This window comes from Leuciscus leuciscus (genome assembly GCF_965113295.1).
Source record: "Leuciscus leuciscus genome assembly, chromosome: 12".
Taxonomy (NCBI): domain Eukaryota; kingdom Metazoa; phylum Chordata; class Actinopteri; order Cypriniformes; family Leuciscidae; genus Leuciscus; species Leuciscus leuciscus.
The window spans coordinates 4804883-4829166 of NC_138736.1; the positions used below are offsets into that span (position 1 = coordinate 4804883).

Consider the following 24284-nt stretch of genomic DNA (forward strand, 5'->3'; position numbering starts at 1 on the left):
CCTTCATTCTGTATAGTTGTTTTCCCGAGGCTAAACAAGATACATCTTAGCCATAACTAACATATTGTTTAGATTTGTCTATCATATATATAATCATATTACACTCTTGAATGGACACTCTCTGTCTCGGTCATACATTCAGTCACATTAACTTTTGTCAGGTGGTATACAAGGACATACACATACGTATATTCATAAGGGTATGTATCGACACTACATTAATCTGATTATCATCATATTTCTAAGATTATATGAATATAAGAAAATGCAAACATATAGAACATATTAAAATTCTTCCACACTTGCAAACGTAAACATTTGAGTTTGTCATCTATTTTACATTGTGGTTTCAAATTCTGCTGATTTGTCACCAACATAATGTTGTTTTTATCAGAATTGGATCAAATTTGCAAAAATGATTACAAACTATAAGTAATGTTTAGCATTCTATGCGCCATTTTTCCACAAAAAGTGTTTGTGAATTTGTTACATTGTTTAATTTCCAGCTTATTTTCAAAAAGATACGTAAAGGAAAAATTATTAAATAATTTGCAGCATTTTAAAATGCTGAATAATACGTTTTATGAAAAAATATAAATATTTCTAGCAAATATAAAAATACATCACTAATAAAAAAAATTGTCAGAACAAGCAATAATGGCCAGAAATACTAGCCTAAGAGAGCCAGCAGTGGAATAAAACATTCACGTTTTATTACATTTTTAAAAACACCACCGTAAGCACAATACATAATTTTGTCATGTGACCATATACACAAATAGGATCATAATATACAGCTACCTGTGATTAAGAGGTGCATGTGGAAAAGGTTTTAGGCAGTTTATGCTCAAATTTTATTTTATACAAAAATGTATATCAGTATAGCATACAATGCGTGTATAAACCGACTGTATTGGTCAGATTTTGCGAGCCAAATACTTAAAAAGACAACCCATGCTTCTTAAGGGAAAAAAAACTGCTTAAATGACATGGCCTATAAAAAGTGTTTATTCAAATTAACATGAATCAAGTATGTTACAGTATAATCCTAAATATAGTAGGTAATGATTTCAAATCATTTCTATTTACATTTATGCACATTATAACAGATCAAACCTGATGCGAAGGAAAACAGTGATAAACCAAACCACAAGGTGTAACAAGTTGCACATTAATATTTCAAAGATCAATAGAAGCCTTAACTAGAGGACTTCAAACTAGGGATCTTTTGCATCCATTAATGCAAAAAATATTTACATATGCAACCATACAGACATATGCAAGCAATGACCTACATTTACTTTTTCAAAGAGCAGTTCAATTTATTCTCCAAAAATAAAATCATCAGCAGAAGGCACACAAAACGCTTGCAAATTTAAAGACAATATGATAACTTAATGTTCTATTATTTCTGAATCCTCAAAACCATGGAACGACTCCAGATCGCTGTCTTTCTCAAACATCTTTTTCAAAAAAATCATGCTTGACTGCGGAGAGGATTCTGCAGAAACGACACCGGAGATCTCAGCTTTCTGCTCAACTTTCTCTCCTTGCATTTTACTGACCAGGAGCGCTTCGGTGAGACTCCGCACGAGCTCTGAAGGCTCCTCGGACGTCACATCTGGGTTTGAGCTCAAAACCCGATCGAAAGAGCGGAACAGAAGCTTGGGCTCTGCTTTGAGGACATCCAGTAGCTCGACAAGCCAGCGAGAGAGAAGATGGGCAAGGTCAGCTGGTTTGGCTCCAACCAGTTCCTGTGGCGCCTTCGTCACATGCTCGCTCCATCGAGCCTGCAGAAACTCGCGTAACACAGGCCCCATGCAGGCTTCCAGGGGCTGGAGACGACGAGAGCAACCGCGAGGGATCGGACCTGGGAGAGTGTTCGTGCTGTTGAGCGCCGCCAGGAATTCATCAGACGTGTGGCCTTTGTACGTGTCAATTATCAGCAACCCTTTGCCTCCAGATCTAGGTTTGACGTGCCGACACCACACCTTGTCCAACCAAAGCTGTAGTCTTTCTTCATCCGTGAACCCTTCTGGTCTCGCCTCCAGGATGATGAAGTCTGGCAAGGAATGTGCTTCCTTGAGAGGTTCGCCTCTGAGGAAGAGCATGGTGGATAACGTGGTCCCGTCAGCCAGGGCCGTGAACACAACCTCTATGAGTGGATCCGTGGTGCCCATCAACTTAAAAGCAGACGACATGGACGACGAATCCGCAGAGGCTTCACCCAGCTGCTCCATATCTACAAATATGGAAAGCTCATCCATGGCGCCCATCGAAGATAGTCTAAATGTTTGCGAAATGACTTGCTTTTTCAGAAAGCTGCTGAAGGAACGCTCCAGCTCCTGGGATTTATCCGGTAGCAACTTGCTGGATGTGGCGAACGCCTGCAAGCCCAGATCGTGGCGTAACAAGAAATCAACCGCTGAGTCGTAAGAGATATCCTGCGCACCGTGACTGCTCATGAAGTCGAACAGATTAGCTTCATCGATGGGTAGCTGTTGCTCACGTTGGCAAAGCACCCATTCCACTAGCCTATCGGCTGCCTGTGGCGTCAAGCCTTCTCTGCTTCTCGAGGGCTGGATCTGACGCTGACGCTTCAAGAGCAACGCCTGGACATCTTCCGGTGGAGTGTCGAAGTTATTGGCGGCCTGTGGGACTCCACAGCAGAGGGCGTACAGTACAACTTTCAGCTGAGCTACGGTGAGCGTGTTCTCCACTGTGTCGACTTTAGGACGCCCTGGATTCGGAGTTCGCTTCGGAGCATCTGGTTTGACCGCACATTTTTTGACTGGAACGGCACTTTGTTCAATAGGCTGAACCTGAATGGGAAAGGACGCCATGCGAGCGGGACTAGCAGGCAGTGTTATCGTGTAGGTGGGTCGAGGAAGGGGTTTGGAGGACAGAGGAAATGAACTCCTGTCCATTTGCTTCACTTGCAAAGGCAAGAAAAACGCGTTGTTGAGGATCTGACCTCCTCGGAGTAGGTCCGTTGGGATGAAGACAAATCTACAATGACAGTAATTTGTAAGTTACCTCTTCTGCTAAACAGGAGGTTAAATCTCTAGCATTTGCAATTGCTTTTATGAGCTCTACACAAATTAAGCTCCTACAGCCTTTTCCTCCAGCCAAGAGTTAAACTAAACTATGAACCTGTATGACTTTCTGTAAATGAAGATATTCTGGTAACACTTTACAATAAGGTTCATTAGTAAACATTAGTTAATCTATTAACTAAAATTAATTAGTTTTACAATCGAAATCTAAAGTTTTTACAAACAATAACTCGGTTTCCCTGGTTACGCCTGACGGTTTATTTAGCAACCGGAGATATTTATAGTCCGCTCGATTTATAGTCCGTATAGATACTTTGACTGCCTGTTGCTATGGTTACTCACAGCTGATGTAGCCAGCGCATTTATTTATTAATTTTCGAACGGTAAACAACCAGAATTCCTTTACTAGGTGTCCTCTATCACTTTTTAATGGACACCCTGCAGCCAATCAGAATCGAGTATTCACCCAGACCATGGTATAACAAAGAGCAAAACATTTGTTACAGCATTTATTAATCTTTGTTAATGTTAGTTAATAAAAATTCCACAGAAGAAAGACAGACTCACAGGTTTAAACCAACATGAGGGAGTAAATGATTTTAGATTTTTAAGTGAAAAATAAGCGAAAATCAACTTACCTTTTATAGCCACGTGAAAATCCTTCTGAAACATGAAGAATATTATTAATAATATGGTTGTGATAGGATCATTATTAAGTGCTTGACTTTTCATCGTCAAAAAGACTTTTAGACATAAATAAACAACTTACCCCGCATGGTGCACCGGCTTGCTTGATGTTCAGGATTGTCAGCAAGATGTTTGGCCATCGAATCTCCAACCCGAGTTTTGTATCTACATGTGCTACAGTTTAGCCTCCCCTTCCTGCAAACATTTTTCATTAACATGATGACAATTAAAGTGAAAATTACATGCAGAGCAAGAGGAGGAGAAACAAAACTCAGGTCTTACTTTGGGCAGGGTTTGTACAGGGTTATATATTTTCTGGTGCTTTTCCGAGGAACATGTACACTGCAAATAAAGATGAGGGAGAAATGAGAAAACTCAACAATTTAAAGTTTTTCACCTGATCATGTTATATTTAATTTATGGTCACACTTTAGATTAGTGAACAATTCTAACTAACTAAATATTAACTATGACTTTAGCCTCAAACTCCTAATTACTGCTTATTAATAGTTAGTAAGGTAGTTAAGTTTAGGTATTGGCTAGGGTTAAGAGATGTAGAATATGATCATGCAGAATAAGGCATTAATATGTGCTTTATAAGTACTAATAAACATCCATTATCGTAGTGATATGCATGCTAATAAGGAACTAGTTAATAGTGAGAATTGGACCCTAAACTAGTGTTACTCAATCTCTTTTTTTTACAGGTAGGCATGTAAAATGTAAAAATAAGGGAAATGACCATGCACAATTAAATATTAAATAATATCAACTAATAGCAATAAAACAAATCTTATATAAATAATCAATCCATCAGAAGATAATCACTATATGACAGTGTCATTTACAAAACAAAAGGAATGGAAAATATATCACACAAACTGTAAAAATTTTCACCTGATCATGTGATTGGCATAAGCTCTGGAACAGCAAGTACAGTACCGGCAGAGGGAACAGCTCACATAGGTGGGGAAATGGTTGGGAAAATAGGGAATGTCATATGTGCATTCCATGCAGTAGTGTTTTTCTGTTGGCTTGCTGGAAGAACAATATGGTGGTCAGAAGATATTGTTTCTTAATTTTTTAATAAATGCAAAAAGCAAAAAACAGCAAAGAGAAAATGTCTACATACACACACACACACATACATGTACACTACCGTTCAAAAGTTTGGGGTCAGTAAGATGTTTTAATGTTTTTAAAAGAAGTATCTTCTGCTCACCAAGGCTGCATTTATTTGATAAAAAAACTAATATTGTGAAATATTATGACAATTTAAAATGACTTTTCTATTTTAATATATTTTAAACTGTAATTTATTCCTGTGATCAAAGCTGAATTTTCAGCATCATCACTCCAGTCTTCAGTGTCACATGATCCTTCAGAAATCATTCTGATATGATGATTTGCTGCTCAAGAAACATTCATTAACATTATCAATGTTGAATACAGTCGTGTACACATTTTTTTTTAAAATTCTTTGATGAATAGAAAGTTAAAAAGAACAGCATTTATTTACAATAGAATATTTTCTAACATTATAAATGTCTTTACTGTAACTTTTGATCAGTTTAACTCATCCTTGATGAATAAAAGTATTGATTTATTTTATTTCTTTCCCCCAAAAATAAAATTAAAATGTCTTACTGACCCCAACTTTTGAACGGTAGTGTTTAATGTTACAAAAGCTTTAGACTTCAGATAAATACTGTTCTTTTGAACTTTCTATTCATCATAGCATCATGAAATAAAAATGTAAATAACTGTTTTCAACATTGATAATAATCAGAAATGTTTCTTGAGCATCAAATCATCATATTAGAATGATTTCTGAAGGATCATGTGACACTGAAGACTGGAGTAATGATGCTGAAAATTCAGCTTTGATCACAGGAATAAATTAGTTTAAAATATATTAAAATAGAAAACAGTCATTTTAAATTTTCATAATATTTCACAATATTACTGTTTTTTTTATTTATTGTTTTTTTATCAAATAAATGCAGCCTTGGTGAGCAGAAGATACTTCTTTTAAAAACATTTTAAAAAATTACTGACCCCAAATTTTTGAACGGTAGTGTACATATATATAAAAATATAAATCATACTCACCATTGACTCTCAAACTTGACCATTAGCTCCATCATGCTTTCCACTGGCTTTTTCTTGACAGGAATGACTTTATTGGTGGCATTTTGAGATGCTGCAGTTGTTGATGTGGCGTTTGAACAAGTCTCCAATGAAGGTGCTCCTAAATGATCTCTGTTGTCAGTACTGTTAGCATAAGCTCGGATGATGACCTGAAACAGAGGGGTAAATGGTAAGGCCATCAAATAAGCAATAAACAAGCCATATATATATGACTGGGAGTCTCTTACCTTAGTACCAGGCGTGAGGCCCTCCAATTGCTTGGGTTTGACACATGTCCTGTGAAACCTGTGTCTGTGTTTCCACTTGTCCTTGTCATGAATGAATTGAAGTCGGCATCGGCCACAATGATTCGCTGTTCTTTTCTGGACGAATAAACACTTACTTTAATAGGACTGATAAAGATGCCTTCTGACACATTGACAGATAAAAGACCTTTCATACCGTTTTGTGTTATTTAAAGAAAACACTAAACTATGTAGACATCAAAACTTTATTATGTACAGGGTTATTCATTATTAGACTGTGATATTAAATTATCAGTGTTCAAGCGTTAAACATTAGATGAAGGCAATCTAAATGTAAAAATAGAGGACATGCCCATGCAAATATTAATCAATATTTTTAAATTTTGACGAATAATCAATCGATTAAGGGGAGACACGGCAGGCAAAAACATCGTGTTTTTTTTCACTGGTCAATTTTGAGATTTTGGACTATTTGTCTTCAATAACATGTCTTCTTTCAGACTTGTGGTGAAAAAAAGTCCAAAATACACATTTAGGTCTTTATTTTACTACACTTTGTCTATCTGCGTCTGTAGATTTCTCCTAAATTCGATAAATCATCCCGCTGCTCCGCGATCGCTGTCTGCACACTGTCATCACATACACCGTTAGAAAGCTCTTTCTCTCCTGTACTATCCTGTCTCTCTCTCTCCCAATCGTGAAAGTACAATGGGGCATTTTTCACTGGGGTTCTGTTCAGTTGAAGGCCATAAATGCTATGTTATATAAGTTTTGATGTGTTTTTAGGTGGTTTGTATTGTTGATTGCTAATGATTTTATAAGATATTTTGTCTGTAAATAGTTGTTTCCACTAAAAAAAAAGTATGAATTTTTACAATTCAAATCTTTAAAGGCCTTTTCTCAAAATGGGTAGCCAGAAATCTCCACTTCAGCAGCACTTACATAAACCAAACTTTCCAACTTATAGTTGTATTCCTATCTATATTCCTAAGGTTTTTACAGAGGGGCTTGTTCATATATCGTTCAGATTCTGATTTATACAACATTTTATACCTAAAAACGGGGCGAAACTGGATTTTTTTGGCTGTTGACAGTCTTTTCTGATGAATGGAGTGATAAAAAGAGATATCCAAAATCCCCTCTGTAAAAACCTTTGACTCTAATATGTCAACAAAATGAAACAAGAATTTTGAATCTGGCTTTATCCAATGTTCAGATTTCTCTTCCCTTAATATATGTAAATTTGCGCATTTTTAATGAGATAATACCTAATTTGCATATTTAAACATAAGTATTCTAAAAACTTGTAATACAAAATATATTTGTCTTAATGTCAGAAATCAACTGGGGAAGTTTCATGCGGATATCTATTAGTTAATTTTATTTTCCTATTCACCTGGGGTGTCTCCCCTTAATCGATCAAACAATTGATTAAATGAGCTCTACACAAATTATATCTTGTCCATCTCTAAGGGCAAATCACAGTAAAGCATTAGTTTATGAGCTGGAAAGGTAAAAAGCAAAACAAAGTCTTTCCATATTAATAAGTGTTGAGATATTAAATCGTTATTATTTAACATTAAACCCCCTCTGAGCTGCGACTGTTCAGTGCTAAGGATATACTTTACCTGGTGTCTAGTGCAGTGCAACTGGAAGCCAATATAAGACCTAAATACTTTTAAGCAGTAGGGACACATTAAGATACAGGTGTCCTTGTGCTGCTCTGTGAAGTGGCTTATAACATCTTGGTAGAAAGAGGATCTGAACTCGCACACCTGAGGAGCAAAAAGTACACAAGTGTAATTGATTTACACAAATGTTTTCAAGACAAAACTTGAATGACATGAAACACTTATACACACAGTTACCTGACACATGTAGGGCATCTCACCAGGCTTGTGTGCCTGTTTCATGTGGTTCAGAAAGAGAGGTTCGTTCTCAAAGGACCACTCACAGATCTTGCACACTTCTGTAAAGCAGAATGAAATGTTTTAAATAGGATGCCTATGATGCTTTTTATTACATTTCAGCCTTTTTTATTGTATAATGTTACTGTTTGGGCATGAAAAGGTCTGCAAAGTCCCTCCAGCAGGAGTTATTCTCTATATCAGTGTCACTGTTTCCGAACGCCTCCATTGTACAACAACAAACACGTCACAATATTCCTCATTTAAATAATTCCCGCCCAAGTCATGCGCAAAATAAAGGGGCGGGGCCTGGTTGAGTTAATTAGTAGTGAGTTGAAACTTGTGGATAACAAAAGGGGTGTGACATTTTCGAATCATGCTCGAAGCGGTTGACCAATCACAACACACTGGTCCAGCCGACCAATCAGAGCACATTGTGCTTTTCGGAAGGAGGGGATTCACAGACACAGGAACTAAACAGAGCGTTACTGACAGATAGGGCTGTCACTTTTGAGAAAAAATCCTGTTCGATTTTTGAGACATAAGTGTTCATTGAATCGATTGTAAAATCGATTTTCCATGTCTAAAGACGTTTCCATTTTAAACGCCAAATACAGGCAAATCCACGGACAACTAACATGCATTAGGACGAACGTAAAGAGGGCGCTTGAGATGCGCACAAGTAAGCAAATATTCCTGATGATTTATTGGCGTGAAGTTTTGTGCACAATGGCAAACAGGAGTGCAACATTCTCGAAAAACAATAAGCAGAGTGGACTGCCATAACATCAATGAACAACATTACTGCAGTCTTCAACATGGCTGTGTTTACCATTAGAAATGTCAAACAAACTTCACCTACGTAGGCGATTGTAGACTGTAGCCCGAATCTGTATCTGTATGCATGAGACCATGGGCGTCAGAAGAAAAAAAAAAAAGTGGGTGGGTCCTCCCCCAGAAAAATGTTACTGGAGTAAATACCATTTCATGTATTCTGGTGCCTTTTAATTAAACAAGTAAACTAAACTCCACTTCACGTCGGGCGGTTCTTTGCCTCCACGTCGGGTGGTTCTTTAACTCCACGTCGGGTGGTTCTTTAACTCCACGTCGTGCATTAAATGCACAGCTATCCGTGGATTATCCCGCTAATACCATGGTCATTTGCCAGCAATGACAACTTAAAGCTGTTATTGATGTTTGCAACGCAATATTTGACTGGAAGGGTACAACGGGCGGCTACTTTCGTCAGTTGCGGCTCGTTGAGAAATATAATGTAGCGATTCAGCGGAAATGGAGTTTAATTTATTAGGGAATTCCTCAAGTGCAATGGATTTGACTGACGGCGCATTGAAAAGCGAACAGACAAATGCGCTGAATTAGAGACGGTAAAAGTGAGTGGGTATAATATCATTGGTCTTAAAAAGTGGGTGGGTCTCGTCCCACCCTTATACAATGGTTCCGACGCCCATGCATGAGACTGTCTGAATACCGTCAGAATTCACATTTTTGTAGTTAAAAGAGACACATTATGCAGAGGTATAATATGCTGTTATGTGTGTTTGTCAGGGCCTGCAGTTGCTGTGTGACGGGCGTATCCTGACGAGCTGGACGCGCTCAGAGAAAAGACCGTTAAAATCGATTCCCTATTTTCGGTTTCAAAACTTGTGTTGGTTGGTCCGATCGATTGTGCAATCGATTTTCGAACGTAAAGTGACGGCCCTACTGACAGACTGGGGAAGAGAGGTGCAATGTCAAATCAAACAGCAACATTCTGATCTGAAAAATGAAGCCTACCCGGAAGTGCGAAAAACTGCAATACATCGAAAATCCGCTAGGGGAAGGTCCCAAAAGGGAGCAAATGTCCATACACCCCCATGTTAAAATGTCAGTTTTCACAGCATAAATTCATGTTTTTACAGGTTGGTCCCATGGACTTTTATTGTATTTTTCGATAGGTTCCGAGTGCCCGACAACCATGAGGGCTGTGAATTTTTTTCTAACTCGTTAGTTTAGATCGTATTTAGATATAAAATGTATGACAATAAGGGCGTGGTTAACTTTGATTGACAGCTTGATTGACAGCTGAAAAGGCAGCGCCACGGAGAATGACAACATAAGAAGCGCCATTTTTTAATACAGTTGACATATAATACTACTGTTTCTGCATCATAAAATGTAGTTTTAAGAGTTTTTCAGGTGAGAATGTAGTTGTTTAAAGCTCAAATCTGTGGTTTATTTATAAAGATTTATGAAAATTGTATCCAGTTGTGAGATTCAGCGATGACCGGGCGCTCGGCGTTCATGTACCCCGCCTGGAACAGCCTTTCCTCGGCCAGACGTTCTGAGGTTTGCCGCTGACTCTGGCGTCTCTGTAGTGCTTAAACATTCGTCTTGTGATATAATTCGTCTTGTCTATATCTAACGGGCGATTTTTGGTCTCGTAACGTAAATCTATAATTTGTTCCCTGGGCAATCGTTTTGGCTGAGGGGAAGTTTCATAAGTTTATAAGCTATTTAACTTGTACCGTTGTATGGTTAGACTAGATCGAGCGCATGACTTTTTATGTTTGACTGAATTGTTTGCTTTATTTGTATAGCTTCTTGTAACTTTACCTTGTAACTTTTATAATAGCTAATATTGATAAAACTGAAATTTAACAAAAAGAGACTGGGTTGAGTTTTGTCATTTTAAATTTTAATACAACGAATATGATCTGTAATGTTGTTTACTGCAACATCTGTTGTTTAGTACAAATGCACATATTGCCTGGACCATATTAAAATGTTTAATATTTTTATATTATATTTAAAACGAAAAGAGGCAGGTTTGTGTTTTATATTTCGTTTTGTTATAAATAGGCAAACGTTATGTGCAGTGAATATAATCAATACGTGTTGCCTGAACCACATTTGTGTGGCTATAATGTTTAAGATTTCTTTAAATGAAAACGAAAAGAGTTAGTATGGTGTTTTATAACATATTTCGTTGCCTAAAATATACACAGAGATAACCGGAGTAGCAGAGCGAGCGAGTGACGCGCGCTGCGTCAGAAGGTGGGCGGGGTTAGGATTTCCCAAGATTTTCCAAGATGGCGCCGCCCATACCCCCCATAAACGGCTTCAAACCCGTTCTTCAGAAAGTCTATGGGTGACGTCACAGACACTTTGTCCATATTTTTTACAGTCTATGTGTCAAATATGTGAAAAATACGTTTGTTTGTTTTTTACACTCAAGCATGTAAACCAATTCTAGTAGAGCCCCAAAACAAAATCAAGACTTTATAAAAGGGCATAATAGGCCCTCTTTAAGCTGGAAAGAAATACCGCCAGTCATAGATTATCAACTCATGCATCATCAATGGATTAAAACCATTTCATATGTTTGTCAAGTACTAGGTTGATGATATATCATTCTAGAAGTATAGACTCACTTGAGGACTCTGCTTGGTTATGAACTGCCTCAACATGGCACTGCAGCTGGAAGGGTGTTGAAAAGTTTCTGTAGCAATGCTGGCACATAATATGATAGTCTCCTTCCCCTGTTTGGTGATCCAACTCCATGTGGTGTTTCATGTGGTTCATCATCCTTTAAAATGAGGGTTGAAGAATGAACAAATCTATCGATACCAACAACAACCCCTCAAAAACCAATCTGAAAACCAACTTACTTGATGTTGCCCTTCACCTTCTTTTCACAAAGTTGGCATTTCATTGAGATGATTTCTGAATTGGTTCTTCTTATTGATGCAGGCTGGCCAGGGTGCTGCCCATAGAAGAAGTCTTCAACTAGCATGATCATTCTGCCCTTGTCGTCAAAATCTCCAGAGCGAGGACTAGGCACTCCCTGAGGTATCTCAGAAGTGGTGACGTGTTTGAGAGACGTTTCTGAGGACGAGGAGAAGGAAACAGTCGCAGATGTGGCGGGTTTTGACTGGGTTTTGTCACTCGGCCGCTTGATCCTTTTTCTAGTTTGGGCCTTCAGGTCCTTGACGCTCTTGATAAGATCTTGATTGCATTGCTGAAAATGGGGAAGAAGATGAGTAAGACCTTGGCGAAAGATTTAAAGACCACCAAAGCAAAAGGTTCTTAAACAAGAAAGGTTCTGTACATCGTTGTTTGTAGGTATTTAATCTAAAAAGTGTATGAGTTTAAACTTACACAGAAGTATCCACGGAGGGACTGACTCTTTTGGTAAACGGCTTTACAGCGAACACAGAAATTCGAAGAACTGGAGGTCCTTTTCAATGCTGTAGGACAAAGATACTCCACTCAATCCCTTCTCAAAGACCTCATAAAGGGATAGTTCACCCAAAAATTTAAATTCTGTCATCAATTACTTTTACAATTACTCGATTACCTTCATGTTGCCACAATTTCCCTTCATCTTTGAAACACATGAAAATACTTTTAACAAATATTTTTGTCACTCCTTTGAAAGTCCATTCCACCAAAACTTTGATGCTTCAAAAAGTTCATAGGAATCAATGACGTTTTTCCTTGCACGTCAAGCAAGTACAGTCAAAAGCTTGGAGTAAACCGCTCAATTCATATGGATTCCTTTATTAACTATTTGATGTGCCAAAGTTTTGGGTGAATGACAATTTTCATTAAAAATGTCAGTTTATATTATGAAGATTAAGACAAATCTTAAGGGTTTGGAACAAGTATGAAACAAGAACAAGAAATGATGACCGGATTTTCATTTTTGAGTGAACTATTACTTTAAACACATTAGAGCTGCACGATTCTGGATAAACTGAGATTGAGAATCACAATTTGTTCTTGTTTAAAATAGAGATCACGATTTTTCCACAATTCTGAATAGACAACTAAAAGTAGCATGTCATTTACTAGAGGTTCTGACAAAATATTAATTGCTGCAGTCTATAATTCTTTTTTTATTAATGTGAATAATTTTTTTTTTAAACTGGTTTGAATGTACAATTCAATGAATCCCTCATTAACACTTAATTTCTTTCATTAATGGATGCATGAGAGTTTTTGAATGAATCTCTTGAGTGAATGATTCAATGACAAATACATTCAACAGGTCAAGTGAATCAAGTTACTTTCAAAAGTCGATATTCTCTATTTTTGATCGCTACCGTGAACATAGGCGTTTATATCAAAAACTATCAACTTTTATCCAAGTACTTCTGTGATCATTTGAATTACTGTAACAGAAATAATGATACTGTGTGGTTGTTTGTGAATCTGTTTCATATCTATTCATGACAACAGCTCTCTCTGTGTCAGAACGCAGATCTGAATGTCCACTGTGATCATACTCGTCAAAGGTTTAATAAACATAGCCGAATCATTGTCATTAAGGAATAAGGTCGTGTGAGTGTTTGAATCAAGACTGTGATCTTTTAACGATTAATCGTGCAGCTCTGTAACACATAAATGATGTCAATTAATGATGTTTAATCAATAAGCTGATATCAACAACATCTAAAAACAACAAACACTTCAATACAGAAATTAAAAACTGAGAAATAGGAGGGTAAAAACAAGTCCTGGTCCTGACCGGTAGTTGTTGTGGCAAGAGGAGGGGCGAAGATCTGAGCTTGAGGTCTCACAGTCTGAGACAGGAACGGGGCTGGAGCTCTGTTTGTTATATTGTTTTGGATGGTGAAGGTTTTGGTGGGCTGCACTAGTGAACTCATTACTTGACCACCAGCTGCAGGCGCTCCAGCTAGCTTCGTAAACTTTATAACTTTAATTGTTGCACCTATCAAGGTAAACAAAATGTAAATAAAACAGACATGTAAATTACCTAAGAACGGATGTACAATGTAAAAACTGGATGAATTGTCACCTGGAGCTGAGGCTGGTTGGACGTTGGAGGGGGTCACATTAAGAGTGGACACTCCTGGGGCCGATGAGGTGATGCTTTGTAAGTTTGAGGGGTTATTGATGGTCAAGGTGACTGGGATCTGCAGTGTAGGCAGTTTTCCAGACGCTGTTTGCTGTCCTGCACTCCCTGGGGTGACCATCCGTGGAGAAATTAACTGGGGTGTCTGACCTGAAGAGGTCAGAGAAAGTATTTAAGCAAAGTGAGTAATGCTACAATAAAAATAAAAACATTTGTTTTTGAGCAGCAAGAGTGTAAATAAAGAAAATTAAACGCATGGCAACAGACATCTGGAACACTGGAGACTCTTGAGCTGGTATTTATGTCTGATAAGCAAACATTCATCATTTGCATCTGCATATAAATGTTGAAGTCATGAAGAAATGAAAGTAGCAACCGATCTTTTCTTTTGTATTGTGACGTACATTAGAGTGTAAAAACAGACAAAAAACTAAGGCGGGGACTTGTTTCTATACATTGGTTGTAGACTGGATTGAGATGTTGGCATTGCACTCAAATGAATGAGAGCTTGCAGTCGACTATAAGAAAGGGTGGAGTTTAAGCAGACTAAATGATAGTCTGAAGTCTGGCATTAGTCACCAGAGAGATGTCTGTTGTTTTCACAGGAAGATCGAGTTATGATTAAACATCTTGTGGTCAAAAAAATAAAAAATTAAACATATGCATTGATGAATGGTTCACAATGAGATACAGTATATAACATGCATTTAGAAAAAACATAGGGTGAATTTTCTTTCACGCCGGCTTAAAATTCAAGGAATGCATCCTGCAAAATATGTCTGGGAAGGAGCAACCGTGTAATTAAATCACTGGTTTGAGTAACGACTTACCAGCAGTCAGAAAACTAATAGGCTGTCCATTCAAGATGTAACCAAGTGATGTTCCCAAACTTCCCAATCCCATTGAGCCTGCCAGAGGCTGACCTGGATTGGGCTACAACAGATGATCATCGCTTAAATACAACATCTTTGGTATGTCCATGTAAACAGAAGGTTAAAAGCCTTATTGATAGTAAAAGAGCAGAGTGAAACCTGTGCACTGATGTAGATAGTCTGTGTGCCTCCTGTAGCTCCACCCGTCTGGACAGCATTAGGCAGTAACGTAACAGCAGGAGCTAAAGGTAAAAACAAACCAAAACACTTGTTTCTTTCCACACTGAAGTCCCACAGCTATTCTTTTAACAGTGTTTTTGCAGTGTGGCATGTGTGTGGTCACTAATGACATGGGACACAGCTTGATTTACGAGGTCACTGGTACCTGATGTCGGTTTAGAGGTGCCATCAGATTGTGCTGGTGCACTATTGCCACTTGGGACTACAGTAACTAAATTAATGAATAAAAACAAAAGGCATTAAACTTATTTGTATTCACACTTATGTTCCTAATACATGACTAAATGCTCTTCACAAAAGCTCTTCTAGCAAGACATAATAATGAGTGTTTTTACCACAAAAACATTATTTACCTTTGTTATATCGCTGGTCCCTGTTTTCTGTAATACTCTGGCATGGCTCTAGATCGTCTTCATCACATTGCATGTAAAGGTCAGAATCTGCCATGTTTCTGTAAACCAAAAGTGTTGCTTATACAGTGTCATCACTCCTGTCAACAAGACTATGTTGGCTATGGTCAGTGGGTAGCTAAACATACACTATCTATCTATTTGACAGTCAATTATTATTATTAATAAATAGAAAATCTAACTGGACAATGTGATCATTTTGTTATATGCAATAAAGCTTTGAATCAACAATATCATTTAAAGTCTGGACAAGATCTTATTTTTCCCAAAAATGCATGTATGTATGTATGTGTGTGTGTGTGTGTGTGTGTGTGTGTGTGTGTGTGTGTGTGTGTGTGTGTGTAAATATGAATTACTTTAGTTGTCAGTTGTGGCTCTCAACTGCTACTTTCAAACTCGAAGTTAAAATAATTAATATACAGTGTTGAGTGTAATGCAATACTAAGTAATAATTACTGTAAATGAATTACTTTTCTCTTTGAAAAAGTAAAGTAAGGGATTGCTCTTAATTAAGTTTTCTGTCATTTGATTACAGTTACTTCTGATGTAATTGCATTAAATAAGGTATAGAACAATTCTCTATAAAACAACAGTGGATTTAACATCAACATTTAATGTTAAAATGTAAGTTTTTACTGTAACCTTCTCCCTTTAAATACCTTGATCAGTTCAAGAATAATGCATGTAATTTTATATTATTTATTTGAAAGAACTAAAAGAGCAGTTTCATGTCTGTCCTTGTATAGTTCAACTAACTGGGCGAAGTTGATTTAGAAAGTAATTATTAATAAGTAATGCAATATTTTTTAGAGAGAGTAATTATTACAGTAATCTACCTACACTGTCAAATATGTAATTAGTAACTAGTAATTACTTTTTTTAGAGTAACTTACCCAACACTGTTCATTTATTAATTTACTTTGTCATACTTTGGCAAAAAGGGAAAAGGATAGGTCGCTAAACCGACTTATTGCCTCATTATCTACAAGCTGTCATAATAATAAACTTGAGCCCCTTTAAGGCCATAACAGAGGCTAACATTAGCCCGCCCTGCTAACTGTTCCTGCACGCTTGTTTATCCTGCCAAAGCCAATGCATCTGTGCACTCAACGCTACAGGCTAGCCTTTATCTGACTGCACAACTTTTAACAACTACTTAAACACAGACGCGCTGTTTCTAGGGAGAAGAAAGGGAAGTCTTACCTCATGCACAGATTTGCATATGTGGGACAAAAAATTATAATGCGTTATTTCCCTTAATTCTTCGCGGGGTTTGCCATGATGGAAAAACAACGATCCCTGTTTCTGCAGACGTTTTCCCTCTTTGCTCGCGCGGTGGTAGGCGAAACATTTAAAAACGTCACTTCCACGCGTGTTTCCCTGCACTCTGATTGGTTGCGATATTTTGTGAGAAACGCGGGATGACCGTGATTATTCAATATGTAATAATCATAAGCAAATAAAAAACGTAATGCCAGTGCACGCGAAGGGTCAATGTTATATTACACGTATATTACGATATGGGAAGTTTCCTGGAGTATCATTTCCAATAATAAACGTTTTAAAGCTAATTACCGTCTACATTAAATTATTTATATTATGGATTATGTTTGGACATTTTGAGACCATTGTCATCCTACCTGCTGCACAGATTTGCTTGTTTTATAACGGCGATATTTATCTACGCTAAACAGTTTGCACTTGCTTAGCCGGCTAAATAGTGCAGTAACTTAGTGATCAAACATCGCCGCCTCAGAGTTGACGACACAAACATAAACTCGATCACTGGGAGAAAAACATTGGCTTTTTAGATAATGCATGTTAATCTCGAGCCATATCTAATAGTTTTTCCCTGCATAATCGTTTTCTTTTCGCTTTACGTTTCACTCTGCTTTCATTAATTCCAAGATGGCGGCTGGTGTTTAGAAGGCAGGAATGCATTATTATTGACGTCGTAACATTTGAAATGTTTCTATCCAAATGTTCCTCGAATGAAACATCAACTCTTTAATATTAAAACGAGAATGTTTCTCCAACAACAACACAGTTCTGTGATTTTTATAAACCAAGAGTTGGTGTTTTGTTGTTATAACGTTATTAGCAGTGAACCCATGTTTTTATAGCATAAGTTTTAGCTTGTTTCCGCCACATAATAAAAAAAAAAAAAAAAAGGTTGTGTAACTTTTTATATCACAATTCTGACGTTTCTTCTCGTAATTGCGAGCTTAAATATCTCACAATTCTGACTTTATAACTCGGAAATGCGAGTTTATATCTCGCAATTTTGACTTTATAACTCGGAATAGCGAGTTTATCTCACAATTCTGACTTTATTTCTCGTAGTGCGCGTTTATATGTCGCAATTATGACTATTTCTCGCAATTATGACTTTATAACTAACTAGCAATTGCAAGTTTAAATCTCACAATTCCGACTTTAACTCGCAATTGCCACAACCAAGAACAGCATTTCAGCATTAGCATTTTAGACAATATGGCTTCCCTTTGATAATTCCTTTTCTATTGGGGTTTTAAGAATGGCAATTCTAAATAAGATATGTTTTGTTCAATAACATAAAGTATCCACAATCTTATCTTAGAAGTGAAATTGTAATCTTTTGGTGTTGTTTTTTAAACGTAGACTATAGCAATTTGTTAGCACTTTATGTTTTAAAACAAGGCAGTTTCAAAATTCACATATTAAACAAAACATAGGCGTATTCACTGCTGCACACACTTGCTTGCATTAGTAGTCAAGTAAAAAATTGGAACCTTTTTAGCCTGGGACTTTATAAAAATAAAAAAGTAGGTCATATGCATGTACAGTGTGTCTTGTTTACATGGCTGTAACAATAGATTATGAACAAATTCAATATATCCCCTCTTGCCTGACTTGCCAAACATTCCCATACTTCTGATCAGGTAATACAATAAAATGACCACAATAGTGTCAAACAACTGAATAAGGCCATAAGAGGGAGGGGAGGACACATGACCCATACAACATCCCCAATAAGCTTTTATAGCTTAAAATATCAGAAAACTGTTTTTAAATGCCTCACATTTAGTCACATCTTAAATTTAGACTAGACTTTAACTTCTAATGAAAAGGCTTGCGCTACTATTATCTGCTATAGAAGTGGAAATTGTTTTGGTCATTGGTTTTGTTATTCGCGTTTCTGTCTGACTGTAAGCCATGGAATCTAACATGATCTTGACTTAATCTTCTTATAAAACCTTAACCCAGCCCTGAACGCGGGGTGATTAGACGTGTTAGCCGGCACTGAGCTTGATGGTGGCCGTGCACTAGAAAACACAGCTTTTTTTATAAACAAAGAAAAGAGTTTAGTACTGTATGACAGAAAATAAAATGAAAGCAGAGCTGACAGCGCATCACAGTGGATGACATGCATCTCTCTGCAGCCACACACATGTGGGAGGAACTGAAGGCAAATCGTCTCGCCCAGTACGGCACAGTAACTGCGGTCACAGCTATTAGTAAGTTACATAATGTCATTTCCTCTCATTCTAACTTTTGGTGGGCTGAAACAACATTTCAGACAGTTATGAACTAATACAATTTCTTCCATAATGTATTGTAGAATATTATAAACAGCACAGTTTCAGCGCTGTTCAGAAGGTACAATGTTGTGGCTCAAGAGGTACTTGATGTAGCTTAAGGGATAACAGAATTACAGATTAGAATTCAGAGGCTGTGTTTTTTTTACACACCATGCTTTACACCATGTAACACCAAATGTATTATATATATATATATATATATATATATATATATATATACACGCACAATTGGAAATAAAATAAGTTGAAGTAAAATTACTTAAACTAAAATTTAAATAAAATAAATCAAGGCTAAATAGATATATTTAGAAAAGCACATTACTAAATTACTAAAACTAAAATGAAAACTGAAAATATAAAAATAATAGCTAATTCAAAAGGTTTATAAATACTATAATAGTATGTAATACTAAAATAACACTTATTCTAATTAGAATTGGATTTGGTTGGTCATTTGTTTTCACAGTGATTGTATACATTCCAATATGTACATACATACATATATATATATTTAAATGGACCTTTGTATCATGGATCTCATTGATTTGATATCAAATCTGCTAAAGGGAAATAGCCAACAGTGCTTCCAACCAGATCTGTTTGGATCTTTAAAAGTCTGTATTTTCTGCATGTAGAATTTCCTTGGTTTCGACTGGAAGAATGTGCTCTTTCACAAATGGATTTTCTTCAAAAATAGGTTTGGTTCTGCTGAGAAAATGGATTGCAGGTGGAGTGTGCCGCTGTCGCGTGCGACTGGATAGAAAGACAGTCGTCATTACTGGCGCCAACACTGGGATTGGAAAAGAGACAGCACATGACATGGCCATGAGAGGTAAACGCTGCATTTCACACCCTTTTTGGTTCCCCAAATAACAGTTCAGCGCACCGTTCTTAAAAGAACCCTTTTTTGTGAATAGCATTTTAATAATCTAAAGCAGGGGTCCCCAACCCCCGGGCCGCGGACCGGTACCGGTCCGTGGGACATTTGGTACCGGGCCGCACAGAAAGAATAAATAACTTAACGTATTTTCCGGACTATAAGTCGCTCCGGAGTATAAGTCGCGTCAGTCAAAAAATGCGTCATGAAGAAGAAAAAACATATATAGCCTAAGTCGCACTGGACTATAAGTCGCATTTATTTAGAAATTTATTTCACCAAAAAAACAATGTTACAGACGGGACAGTTCTCCGTTACGGACGTGAGCGCTCTGAAAGCGGCACTAAAAGACTGCTTTAAAACTTTCACAGAGACCTCAAACAGAAAGCACAAAGCCTGTCTTTAAAGTTAATTTAGTTTTGTATTAATTACAAAATATCTTAATTTTAATCAATGTTTCATCAACCAATTGCCTGGATTTAATAAATAATAAATAAATATATTAGAAAATAGATAATCACGATACGGAGGCGCCGGCGCAATTGTCGCAATTCAAAACGAATGAAAACTGACTGTTCTCTGCTTATGTAATTCGTATGAAATGTGCATTTCTCTCTGGCGCGTTCACTACTGCGAAGATCGCGAGTCAGCATCGTCAACTTCATCTTTGCAGCCGACATTGACACAGAAAACACTTGTTTATTAGTAAACAATTAAAATGTCTCCTGCTATATTTTACATATTCATAATCATTAATTTTGCCAGTTCTTTGTGACAGCTTTTAGGTGCTTTATTGGCAGCGCCACCCTTACATGTTACATGAACGCATCAGCACCGAAAACATGGAGATTTTTTTCTTTTGGGGGGCATTTTGTTTGTGTTCAGGCTTTCTCAGTTGTCTTTAGGCGCGATGTTACGAGGCTGCTGCTAATAAAGTTGCGAGTAGGCCTACACATTGGATTCACGTTTATTATTATATTTAAAAAAATACCCCAGTTTTTATGCCGGTCGTATCATTTTATTTTGCTGTATTTATCCGCCACACCTTAAAGGCCGGTCCGTGAAAATATTGTCTGATATTAAACCGGTCCGTGGCGCAAAAAAGGTTGGGGACCGCTGATCTAACCTTTTGAGCAATGGAAAGGTTCCATGGATGTTAAAGGTTCTTCATGGAACCATCAATGCCAATAAATAACCTTTATCTTTAAGAGTAATGAAAGTCTAGATTTTGGAGGATTTTAGCTCAGACTGAATATTTTCTGGGGGGGGGTTTTCAGGGGCTCGGGTTGTGATGGCTTGTCGAGATCTTTCAAAAGCAGAAAAGGCTGCAGCAGAGATTCGCAGATCTACAGGAAATGGCAACGTAGTAGTTCGGCACTTGAACCTGGCATCTCTGTACTCCGTACGGCAGTTTGCGCATGAATACACTGCCACTGAGGATCGACTGGATATACTTATTAACAACGCTGGTGAGACATTTGACTTCATTAATCGGCAAATCACACTGTGCTTTTAGCTGTATTGTTAAATATTATACATTTTGTATTGACAAACCTATACTAGGAGTGATGATGTGCCCTAAAAGCCTCACTGAGGATGGCTATGAAACCCAGTTTGCTGTCAATCATTTGGGCCATTTCCTCCTGACTGTTCTGCTCCTGGACATGCTGAAGAAGTCTAGTCCAAGTCGAGTTATCAATGTGTCCAGTATTGCTCACAAAGGAGGTAAAACCCCCTATTAACATCATGCCTTTTAAATATTCTAAAAGAAGGTTCCAAAGAAAGTTTTTCACAGCGATATCATAGATGACCCATTTTTGGGTTCCATAAAGAATCTGTCAGTGATCAGTTCTTAAAAATCCAAAGAAACTTTTGTGCAATGGAAAGAATGTTATTAGATTATTAATGTTTTTAAGGATGAACTTTAAGTGAATGTTAGATGAGAGCAAATGTTGTAAATGCTCATTTGCCCCTTTTTTCACAATTAAATATCTAAACTTGTTCTTGCATTGACCAATAACTGACATGGTAACGATATATACATCTCTTCTGTGTCATTTGTAACCATTATTGCAGAGATGCATGAGACTTTTATCCATACAACATATTTCAGTCCGATGACCTTTCTCTATAGGTAAGATCAACTTTGACGACCTTAACTTCAACAAGACACCGTACGATTCCCTGGTCAGCTACAGGCAGAGCAAACTTGCCAACCTGCTGTTTACTCGCGAGTTAGCACGGAGGATTAAAGGTTTGTGCGCTCATCTCCAGTACATCAGTCACGTTCAAACATAAAACAAATGCTGCAAAAACGCTGTTTTAAAAATGCATATTGTATTTTCCCTACATTATGCTCTTTTTTTTATTAGGGTCTGGTGTAACTGTGTACTCACTTCACCCTGGAGTAATCCGCACTGAACTGGGGCGTTATGTGCAGACCCGCTACCCTCTGCTCAGTGCCCTGTTGTCTTTTCCTGCTCTTTTACTGATGAAAACCCCCAAACAAGGTGCTCAGACGTCCATCTACTGTGCGGTTGCTGAGGGGTTGGAGTCTCAAAGTGGCTGCTATTTCAGGTGAGCTGTTAAAGAGGGCCTATCACGCCTTGATTTTGTTTTCGGGCTCTACTAGAATATGCTTGAATGTTCAAAAAACACCTTATTTTTTGTTGCAGCTCCTCTCTTCCCAGTCTGTCAGTAACGCTCTGTTTAGTTCCTGTCTCTATGAAGCCCCTCCTTCTGAAAAACACAATGAGCTCTGATTGGTCAGCTGGATTAGTGTGTTGTGATTGGTCAACCGCTCTGAGCGTGTTTGGGGGAATGTAACGCGTCTTAACATAACTACAAATTTTAACAGACTGCTTACTAACTCAACCAGGAAATAGCGGTAAATATTTCAATGAGGAACATTGTGACGTCTTAAAGATGTCTTAATCTTAAAGACTACAATGGAGGCGTTTCAGGGAGTTCAAAGACATAGATATAGAGAATAAATGCACGTTCACACCAAGGACGATAACTATAAAGATAACGATAAAGACATATAGTTCTAAAAATCGTTCTCAATGTTAAAGAATAGCAGAGGTTACACCACAACTATCACAATAACGGCACAGAGAATGAATCACCTTCAGAACGATTTTATCCAGCTGATGAACGATAAAAACATCGACAGCCAATCAGAATTCATCCTGCTGTAACTAGCTCAAGCATTTAAAGCGGCAGACAAGCACACGCTTAGAATAAACAGAACAATATCGTCCACTGGTCTGGATGCTAATATAGTTATCTTTATGGTTATCATTCTTGGTGTGAACAGGCCTTTACTCCCTTTAGAGTGACTTTGTGCTTTGTAACTTTGCAGACCTTTTTCATGCTCAAACAGCAACATTACACTCTAAAGAGAGTTGAAAATTTAAGAAAGCATAATAGGACACCTTTAATATTATTTACATGACCTAAGCCTTTACTTCATTAGTGAAACAGGTTTGTATTGTAATTTCTCTAAATATTTTACCTTTTCTGTTTCTAACATTTATACTTGACACTGGATGATAATGCGATCTTTTTACAGTGATTGTAAGCTGAAGGAACCAGCTCCTGAAGGTAAAGATGATCTTGCTGCTCTGCGATTATGGGAAATAAGTGGAAAGCTTGTGGGATACCATGAAGAGAACTGACAACACTCCACCAAGCTCTATTAATAATACCATGTCTACACAGGAATGTTTTGTATGCAGCTAGCAACACTCAGATCATATTTTCTATCTTTGAAGTTTTTTTTTAAATAATGAAAGCTGTATTTAATTGAACTATTAGTGGTTTAATCAACTATAAAAGAAAAAGCCAGAGTCTGAATGGTGTTTTTGTCTGGATCAGTACTGTAGTAATCCCTATGTCTTGCACATAGCTGTATAAATGTAAGATAATTGATATTTGTCTCATCATTTGTCATTTTAAACCTGTTTTGAAGTATCTCATTTGATGATTAATAAAGGTTTTATAAAATCATATCTTTATTGTAACCTAAATAAAATCAAATAACATACATCAATTTTAGGATTAGTCGCTGGTAAAATACAGTGAGAGTTAAGTGCCTGTAGTCCTGATGTTCGATTCATGTCCAAATCGTTTACAATGACTTCAAATCTTTACACTGAATTTGTTTATGAATCCGACTGAATTGGACCAAACACTGGACTGAACCAGTATTTTTCTTTTGATGATAATACAATTTTAAATGAAATCATATTATTGTAACAATGATATTTGGAGAAAAAACAACAGCCATAAATGAATTTTCAGTTAGCGGTTAAGCATTAAGTAACGCAAGTACGTGATCAAATTACTTTCAAGTAACTAGTAAAGTAACGTATTACT

The 24284-nt window shown here is 37.2% G+C and overlaps 2 protein-coding genes across 3 annotated transcripts; one reads left to right on the top strand and one right to left on the bottom strand.

The window, feature by feature from the left end:
• Positions 1 to 114: 114 nt before the first annotated feature.
• Positions 115 to 17558, bottom strand: pogza (pogo transposable element derived with ZNF domain a). 2 transcript variants are annotated; one of them, XM_082185830.1, is made up of 19 exons: positions 16650 to 17558; positions 15390 to 15487; positions 15182 to 15247; positions 14956 to 15038; positions 14755 to 14857; positions 13868 to 14074; positions 13577 to 13780; positions 12205 to 12293; positions 11715 to 12064; positions 11478 to 11632; positions 8008 to 8108; positions 7768 to 7914; positions 6122 to 6256; positions 5856 to 6043; positions 4641 to 4781; positions 4026 to 4085; positions 3826 to 3938; positions 3695 to 3716; positions 115 to 3009 (listed from the first exon to the last, which is right to left on the bottom strand). In XM_082185830.1, exons 1-19 carry the CDS (start codon positions 16652 to 16654, stop codon positions 1395 to 1397), a joined length of 3882 nt encoding a protein of 1293 aa, XP_082041956.1. In that variant the 5' UTR covers positions 16655 to 17558; the 3' UTR covers positions 115 to 1394. The 2 variants fall into 2 exon arrangements, with proteins under 2 accessions (XP_082041956.1, XP_082041955.1); XM_082185829.1 differs by having other exon boundaries at positions 3695 to 3719.
• A 781-nt stretch (positions 17559 to 18339) lies between these two features.
• LOC309511629 (retinol dehydrogenase 12) lies at positions 18340 to 23777 on the top strand. Its single transcript, XM_082186851.1, has 7 exons — positions 18340 to 18943; positions 19725 to 19859; positions 21182 to 21373; positions 21468 to 21629; positions 22039 to 22158; positions 22277 to 22481; positions 23479 to 23777. Exons 1-7 carry the CDS (start codon positions 18853 to 18855, stop codon positions 23582 to 23584), a joined length of 1011 nt encoding a protein of 336 aa, XP_082042977.1. The 5' UTR covers positions 18340 to 18852; the 3' UTR covers positions 23585 to 23777.
• Positions 23778 to 24284: the final 507 nt, after the last annotated feature.